Source organism: Marmota monax, unplaced genomic scaffold (genome assembly GCF_021218885.2).
Source record: "Marmota monax isolate L192 unplaced genomic scaffold, Marmota_monax_Labrador192_F-V1.1 WCK01_AAM20220418_F8-fsc00022, whole genome shotgun sequence".
Lineage (NCBI taxonomy): Eukaryota > Metazoa > Chordata > Mammalia > Rodentia > Sciuridae > Marmota > Marmota monax.
Genome location: NW_026695215.1, coordinates 28,272,783 through 28,282,072, shown reverse-complemented (window position 1 = coordinate 28,282,072; position 9,290 = coordinate 28,272,783). Strand labels below are relative to the sequence as shown.

Genomic DNA, 9,290 nt, shown 5'->3' with positions numbered 1-9,290 from the left:
GCCCTCCAACACCAGGCCCCTTTTTCACACAGCCTATGGCTGCCAGCGGACCACAGCCTAGTGTTACTTCAAACCCCAGTATTGGATACAGGACATCTGACATCACAGTCTTCAGCTTATTAGTTGCTGCCAGTGGACAGGAGGGAACAAGAGCTAAACCTAGGGGTGGGGATACTGGTAGAGTGCTTGCCTCACACGTACAAGGTCCTGGGTTCAATCCTCAGCACCATCACCAAAAAAAAAAAAAAAAAAAAAAGCTAGACCTAAAGTTTGGAGCCTCTGCTGCCTAACTTTGGCTTAAGCTGCTACATAGGGGCAAAGTATAGTGTCAAAGTATAGTTTTGCTGTATGCATATACGTGACTGTATGACCAATGTGATTCTGCAACCTGTACACTCAGAAAAATGAGAAATTATACCCCATTTGATTCAAATGTATGATATGTCAAGGTCATTGTACTGTCATGTGTAATTAATTAAAACAAACAAACAAAAAGTATAGTTTCTAGGTAGGGATAATGAAAGACAACCAGCACAGATCAGGGAGACCTGGCTAAGGTAGATCTATAGAGGTTTCTTTTTTGGTGACCTCAGGGTGCTAGGTTGAAACCAAGCCAAGACACTGTGGTAACTCTGGAATCCATGGGGGGTTAGAAATAGCCAGGGGGGTAGAAATATTACAGAGCCAGGGAAGAGGTCACAACACATGGTAAGCTTCTGAGGTTTAGGAGGGGTGCTACATGCCCTGGGAAAGAACAACAACAACATGGATACAATAAACAAAAAGATCTGTATTAGAACGTTTACACTCAGGGAACAAAGAGGTATCTGCATCATCAAATGTGGAATGTTGAAGAAATAGTTAAAATAAATAAAGACTCCCGAGTGCAGCTGGAGCGGGCTCGGGTTGGGGCTCAGAGAGGCCACTGCACATCAGCTCCAGGCTGCAGGGACCCCTACCTGGCCATACTGGCCTCCTCCCTGACGCAGCACAGCTGTGTCTGGGACACAGAGTCTCTCTCAAGTACTGGAACAACCAGCAAGTTCACTCTCCACTCTCCTCACTTATCTCTGTGACAATGTCTATCAGGCTCTGGAGCCCAAAGATATAGCCAGCATCCTGGCCCTCATGCACCACACTGTCCTCGCCATACAGCCTGCAAGTGGTGTGAGCAAAGTCGATCATGCGCACATCCACTGAGCTGGCACCAATGGGCTTGTAGGCATAGGCACCAGCAGACTCATCAGCTGACTCCTCTGACAGGTCCTCCAAGTCCTCCTCATCCGAGTCCAGGGCCACTTCAGGCCACTCTTTGCCATCATAGATAACCAACAGGGAGCTTGAGTAGAAGCGGTAGGATTCCTGTCGTTCCAACACTGCCTTGAGCTCAGCCAGCTTCTTGAGCACAGGGCCCAGGAGCTCTCGACGCAGGTACCGACCATTGTGGAAGAACTGGAAAAGTGCTTCCTTGAAGCCCTGCACTGATAGTTTCCGCCCATGGTACTTGTTCATGAACATAAGCTGCCCAGTGCCTGCCTGGTATACCTGTGGGGAGATCAGCAAGTCAGTGGATGAGGCTTGGACACTGGGGTGGGGGAAGGTGATGGTGATGTGACATCTGGGATCTGCTCCTATTTTTTCTTTTGTAGTACTGGGGATTGAACCCAGGACTCCATGAATACTAGGCAAGCACTATTCCACTTTATATTCCTCGCTCTTTTTAAAATTTTGAGACAGGGTCTCACTAAGTTGAGGCTGGCTCAAACTTGGAATTCTCCTGCCTCAGTCTCCTGAATAGCTGGGATCAAATTGTGTACCACTGCACCAGGCTCTGGATCTGACTGTTTGTTAATAAGCACACCAAGTCACACATGAGCTGCTGTCTTCTCTGATCAGTATCAACCTGCAATGCAGCCATCTGACCTGGGTTAAATTATTGTACATCTGGGTCAGTGGAGACAGACTAATCCTCTTGTCTTTTTCTCTACTTCTGTCTATAGGTTCTGGACTCAGCCTACCAGGACAGTCTCAGAGAAATTACCCAGACATAAAATACATGCTTTCTTTTCTTTCTTTCTTTTTTTTTTTTTTTAAACCAGAAAGCATCAAATTCATATAGGGTCATTCTGAAATCTTTAGAACAAATAAAACTACACCACAGTGGGGAAGCAGCAGCTACTGGATTCCCTAGCTAGCCCTTGTCTTGCACCAGCACATTACTCACCTGCATGCCACACACACGCACACCAATGACTGCAGATGTGCTCTGCTGACATTTTCGGATCTGGTTAGCTGCTTTCTCCTCTGAAGCATCATCACCATGCTGGCGTGTGCCCATCTTAAGGTCCAAGACACAAGGCACCTCATAGCGGGAAGTCAGGTTCTCCAGTAATATAAATTCTAAGTGGTTAAGAACTACATCCCCAAGAGAAAGTGCTACACATGATACCTTGGCACAGGGAATTGTGCGTGAATGCAGTGACCCAGAGAAGCCTAACCCCACAGGGGGCTCCATTAATTGTGCTGTCTCCTATATAGAGTGCCCACAGCTAACTAAAGAGCTAAGAGGAACTTCTTGTTAGGGAACTGGCATGAGAGCAGCTAGTGTCTAGACTTGATACAGGCCTGAGGTGCTCCAGCCTTAGGAGACAAGATTTCCTGAATTCAGCTATGTGTAGGATCAGAGTACAATAGCATACTGTCCTCAATTATACATAGAATGAGCTCAGTAAATCCTGCAGCCTTAGATATAAATTGTAAACTTCAATACAAATTCATAAAAAATATTTGTCTTGAAAAAACTGTTTCCCAAGCTGTGTGCATGGAAAATGTCTAGAAATAATGGACCAGAAATAATAAATACCCCTAGTATGGTCTATTTCCCATTAATATAAACCAGTGGTCCTTAGAGTAGGAATGGTAAACTACAGTCCACTGCACATTGTTGTACAATCTATGAGCTAGTAGTGGTTTTTACATTTTTAAGAGATCAAAATAAATATAATACTTTATGATCCATGAAAATTGATATTCAATTGGAGTGACAATAAGTATTTACTGGAACACAACTACACTAGTTCATTTAAATATATAGTGGCACATATGTATGTGCCACAACACCTAAAAATTTATTTGGCCCTTTACTGAAAAGATTCACTGACCCCTGCCTTAGGGGAATGGTTTGAGTTCACATCTGGAGCAGGAAATATACATGGTCATTTCCTAGACTCTTTTTCATACTAGAAAGCAAGATAACTATCATAGATTACCACCACTGTGTCAAACTTGGTAAAGGTAACAACTGCAATGGATTAAAACACAAATATATAAACCATACCTCAAGCATATAGTTGATGAGGAAAAATTTTGTTTTATAGGAAGTTTCCAGCTTGTGAATAACAAAATTAGAAAACTACCTAATGAAAAATTAGATCTAAGGCAAAGAGAAAGACTCTGCTTCCCAATGGACATGTACAATATAATTTCTTGGGGATTACTGCTCCCATTCCCACAAACTGAAACCAAATCAGTTCTTTAGATCTTTAAATCAAGCCTTTAGATCCAATCATCACCTACTGAAGACATCATATATGAATACATGACCAATGTAACTACACATCACATACAACCACAAAAATGGGAAGTAGAGCTGGCATTTGTAGCTCAGTGGTTGAGAACTTTCCTTGTGTGCGTGAGGCACTGGGTTCTATCTTCAGCACCATGTAAGAATAAATAAATAAAATAAAGCTAAAAAAATGGGAAGTAATACTCCATGTATGTATGAAAAATACTGTCATGTATAACTAAAAAGAACAAAAAAAGTTAAAAAATTAAAAAAAACAGTGGAAGGGGCTGGGGTTGTGGCTTAGTGGTAGAGCACATGCCTTGCATCTTGTGAAGCACTGGTTACCATCATTAGCATCACATTAAAAATAAAAAATTACAAAAAAAAAAAACAACAGTGGAAACACAGGGGACACAGTAAGCATGTAGGAATACAATCAGTAAAACCCAGATCATAGAAAACTCTAAAAGAGTTTTTTTTTTTTTGTAATAGGGATTGAATGCAGAAGCACTTAACCACTTAGCCACATCCCCAGCCCTTTTTTATATTTTATTAGAGACAGGGTCTCACTGAATTGCTTTAGGCTTCGTTAAGTTGCTGAGGCTGGCTCTGAACTTGTGATCCTCCTGCCTCAGCCTCCTGAGCTGCTGGGATTACAGATGTGCACCACCACAGCTGGTAAGACATCATTTCTTTCTCTTTTTTTAAATATATTTTTTAGTTGTAGATGGACACAATACCTTTATTTATTTATTTATTTTTATGTGGCGCCGAGGATTAAACCAGTGCCTCACATGTGCTAGGCAAGTGCTCTACCACTGAACCACAACCCCAACCTAGACCCAGTTTCTTTAATAAGAAATTAAAAAAAAAAAAAAAAAAAAGGCAGCAGGGCATGGTGGCACGTGACTATAACTCCAGCCACTCCAAAGTTAAGAGGCCAACCTGGGCAATTAGTGAGACATGACCTCAAAAAAAAAAAAAAAAGGCTAGTGAGGCTGAGGTTGTAGCTCAGTGGTAGAGTGCTTGCCTAGCATGGAAGGCACTGAGTTTGACCCTTAGCACCACATAATAAAAGGTATTATATCCATCTACAACAACAAAAAGTCTAGACATACAGCTCAGGGGTAGAGTGATCCTGTGTTGCACAGAAAGGAAGGAAGGAATTATTTAATCAATTTCTAAGGAAAAATGAGAGTGGTATTTAAAGACTTAAACATTTCGATCCAATGCAACTTACGTGAATTCCTATTCTAACAAATAATAAAAACATACTCACTGAGACAATTAGAAAAATGTGAACATGAATTAGGTAGTTTATAGTTAGGAATTACCAATTTTTAAGAAATAAAAATGCGGGGGTGCTGGGGTTGTGGCTCAGTGGTAGAAGTGCTTGCCTAGCATGCAACAAGGCACTTGGTTCAATCCTCAGCACCACATAAATGTAAAATAAAGATATTGTGTCCACCTAAAACTTAAGAATGAAAAAAGAAAAGAAATGAAAATGGTGTTCAACTGTTAAAATAGTCTCATCTTTTAGAGATACACGCTAAGGTACACACAGATGAAATTATATAGCTCAGATTTGCTTTGAAAAGAGTATAGGTGGAAAAAATCTTCTGTTTAAAAACCAGGGGCTGGGTCTGGGGCTCGGTAGTAGAGCATTTGCCTGGCATGTGTGAGGCACTGGGTTTAATCCTCAGTACCACATAAAAACAAATAGACAAAACAAAGGTATTGTGTTCATCTACAACTAAAAAAAAAAAAAAAAAAAAAGCTCAGTGGTAAAGAGTATTTGCCTAGCATGCATAAAGCCCTGGGTTTCATCCATCCCCCAGCACAACCAAAAAGTCCAGGTATGAAGGGTAGTGGGTAAATAGAGAAAGTCATGACACAAGACTGACATAAGTGGGTTAACTGCCAAACCTGGGTGGAGAAATACTCTGTCAATGCATTATTCTAACATATTTTCCTTAATAAAAGTTAAAAATATATAAAACAACCTCAGTTCTGAAGATTTTCAACCCATAAGGTTAAAAAAAAAGAAGGATCCTGGCATAGCTCATATGCCAGACTGGTGAACCAGAACTGAAAGGTTAGTTTTCTCTTAACTTAATCCCTTTAGTTCAAGACGATTTGGGAATCTTCTGCAGGAATTTGCAAACAGGGATAAGCTCTGTGCCATCTTCCCTAGGCTATCTAAAGTACACCTGATTGTAAGGTGGCCCCTTCACGAGATATCCCTCATTCCCAGAAACCCCTTATCCCCCATTCCCTACCACCTACACTCAGAGGCCAGTCCCTAGCCCTAAGAGAAGCAATACCTATCCATGAGCATCACAGAAGTATTCTGGCACAACCCCAATAGAGGAAATTCAATTAAGACTTAATAGACCCAACCACTCTCTTCAAGCCCTCCACACTTTCCCTCCTCTCCCCAACAAGGTAGGGATGTCCCATGAACAAAGGATACTGTACTGGTTCCGATGCTTTGCATTCTCCTTCATTCTCTGTAACTGTTGCTGGTGACATTTCATGCTCCAAGGATTATAGTGCTTGAGCTGGGAACTTATACTCCCCTTTTTTTCTACACTGTAGTATAAGACTTCAGATTTCTTTAGCCATTCAAATTCTTCTTCTAACTTATGGCTATGAAGATATAAGGTTCCAATAAGTCATAATGTCAAAAAATTCAGTGTCAAAGATGCATGAGGGAGCTTTCTGGAGTAATGAAAAGTTAGATATTTTGATATGGTGATGGTTACAAACTCATTAAACACTTTATTTTTTTTATTTTAATTTTTTTAAGAGAGAGAGAGAGAATTTTAATATTTATTTTTTTTAGTTTTCGGCAGACACAACATCTTTGTTTGTATGTGGTGCTGAGGATCGAACTCGGGCTGCACGCATGCTGGGCGAGCGCGCTACCGCTTGAGCCACATCCCCAGCCCCATCATTAAACACTTTAAATGGGTACATTTTATCATTGTACCTCATTATCATGAGGTCTATTTTATCTCATTAAAGTTAATTAAGGGGCCATGCCATCACTATTTTCTACAACAAGGGAAACCTAAGAAGCAAGATCAGCCTCTGCCTCCCAACTTCCAAGTCAGGCAGCTTCTATTCCCCTATTCCAGGCAATACCCTCAAACCCACATGTGGTACACAGGTTCATCTGACTTCCCATCTGGAGACTGGGAAAATCTTAGGTGAAATCCCATATAAATAAGTTAATCTACTTGGCCACATTATTTTTATATATATATATTTTTTGGTACCAGGGATTGAACTCAGGGGCACTCAACCACTGAGCCATATCCCCAGCCCTATTTTGTATTTTATTTAGAGACAGGGACTCACTGAGTGAGTTGCTTAGTGCCTCGCCATTTTTGAGACTGGCTTTGAACTTGTGATCCAGCCTTCCGAGCCCCTGGGATTACAGGCATGTACCACCACGTCTGGCCATATTTGATATTTTAACAAGCTTTGCTAACGTATGGTACTTGAAAACTCTGCCCAAACAGATCCTTGAGTTTCACAAATGTCCCCCATAATTAGTAAGCAACCTGAAGTAAAAGGGTAGGTAACTCCTGTCACATCTACAGGACCCAGGCTATAGCCTGGCACAGAGCAGCAGTTGAAGGAATGTACACTAAATCTCTTTTTACAGCTACTGCTTCAGCTGTTAACCAAAAATGGCATGACCTAACCCAGAAGTTAATTAAAGAGATGCTGGGCATGCCATGTGGGAACTAACCATTGAAAGACAAGGCACCTATAAGCCCACCATGAATTTTCACCTCCAGGGAACTCAGTCAGCTATAACTAAGAACCCCAACACTGACCTTCCCACAGAGCCCAAGGATTCCCCTATTAGTGTACCTACCTCTTCATCTTCTCCTCTTTCCGGTGCTGGCGCACCCAGTCCTTGGGGGTCTTTTCCATTTCTAGCATGTGATGTTTTTTGTTTGTCCACCTTAGAAGTTTACTTTTTGGTTCACAGTCTGAATTGTCTACAAAGTCCACAGTTCCGTGGTCCCCTTTTAATGGATACGCTATTAAACACAAGTTCCTGTCTTCATCTTCTTCAAAGCGCACGGATACCACACCTGGAAATGGGGCGAGGAGCAGAAGGAGCTTTAATTCCACAGAAAGATGCTTTCTAAATAACATGATTGTAACATTTGTTGTTTTTCTTACCCTGTTCCTTAGTCTCTATGTTGCCAGAGGCCCCAAACTCATCTGCAAACCTAACAAATATCAAAACAGCTAGAAAAAAATGACACCATACAAGACAAGCGATTAGGGAGCAAACATGGCCGAGAGTCTTCCTCTCTAATGCACTCAACAAGGCAAGAGCCAAAGAATTACAAGACACATTTTTCCATCATTGAAAATGTTTTATTAATTTTTGTGTAACTCTTCTAATACTAAGAGGATGCAAAAACATTGCTCTTTATATCTTGTGGAAATTTTTAATGCCCTGAACAGAAACTCCGACCGCCTGGAAGCTTGCTTTAAGGCAGAACCTGAACGCAAGGAAACACAAGTTTGTCACAGGGTAAGAGGCATCTAAAAGTAAGGAAGACTGGGTAAGCAAAGCAAAATAAAGGGGCAAACAAAACAAACCACACAGCACAACAGACACCCTAGCAAAGGCTTACTGTAGCACCCCCACTTAGGTAGGTGCCTCAAGCCTTTTGTCCTTCTCAAATATGCTTTTTATTAGTCTTTGCAGTTTCTTGTCACAAAAATAAATAAATAAGTAAATAATCAAATACAAGATAGATAGGGTTGGACCAGGAGGACAGACACATTGTGGCCTTGAAAGCAGCTCTCCACCCTTGAGTCTCTAGAACCTGCCATGTGTAATTAGACAGTCTTTGAGGAGGGAGCTGTCAGTAGGAGCATTTCAGCAGGTGCCGATGAGTGCCTTACAACCGACTGGCTGAACACCTTTCCTCCCAGGCCTCTCTGCCCCAGGATCACTCAATCTGCTCAGTCCTTGCTGCCCGCCCGCTTGCTTGCTGCAGGGGAATGCGTGCTGAGAGAGATGACACTTCTGAGGTAGCCCCCAGCTCTAGGTGCAGAGGAGCCAAGGTGGGGATTTCAGGGGACCACACTTCCCTGTGGCCATGGGGAAAAGGACCAGAGGAAAAAAGGGGGCAAGGGTGGCCAGCTAACAAGGGAACTCTGGCTTTGTCCTGGAAAAAACAAGAGAAGGACCAAGTGAGGGCCCACAACTCCCCCCACCCCCACCCTAACACACATGCATTTCAGAGTACAGAGAGGTGCCCAGAACATTCTGTTTTTTAAAAAAATAATATTAAACAGTCCCAGAAGAACCTAAGTTGTTCTGGTCTTTTATATATCCAGTAATACCCACTTAAAATTAATTTCTTTAATATGTTCTCCTTTGATTTACAAAAGTTCCCCCCCAGACCACACCATGCTGGTGGCTGCTTATGTCCCCCCAAAGAATCATTATAAAAGGAAGAAAAAGCTACAATATGTGAATCAACCATTTGCCTTCATGTAGCAATTTTGGGGATTTCCATAATTGCAAAGGGCTTCAGCTAATCAGCACAGTCCTCCCACTCCTGCATTCCATCTGACTCAACCCTGCTCCCAGCCTACCTAATCACCAGGGCTTCTGGTTTCCTGGAGGACAAAAAGCAGGCGGCAAGAATTCTGGGTAAAATCCTCCCAAAGTCTTCCCCCA

At 42.0% G+C, this 9,290-nt stretch overlaps 1 protein-coding gene across 4 annotated transcripts in view; it reads right to left on the bottom strand.

The window, feature by feature from the left end:
- Window positions 1–770: 770 nt before the first annotated feature.
- The window catches only part of Ip6k2 (inositol hexakisphosphate kinase 2), a 31,463-nt gene continuing 22,943 nt past the window's right edge, over window positions 771–9,290 (bottom strand). For 3 of the 4 annotated variants that reach the window (XM_046431316.2, XM_046431318.2, XM_046431317.2), the window contains exons 3-7: window positions 7,769–7,837; window positions 7,455–7,677; window positions 6,039–6,214; window positions 2,225–2,400; window positions 771–1,545 (exon numbers count right to left, since the gene is read on the bottom strand). In XM_046431316.2, coding sequence (XP_046287272.1) covers window positions 1,045–1,545; window positions 2,225–2,400; window positions 6,039–6,214; window positions 7,455–7,677; window positions 7,769–7,837 — 1,145 coding nt within the window. In that variant the 3' untranslated portion in view covers window positions 771–1,044. The remainder of the gene's footprint in view (window positions 1,546–2,224; window positions 2,401–6,038; window positions 6,215–7,454; window positions 7,678–7,768; window positions 7,838–9,290) is intronic. The other variant, XM_058574944.1, reaches the window with a different exon arrangement.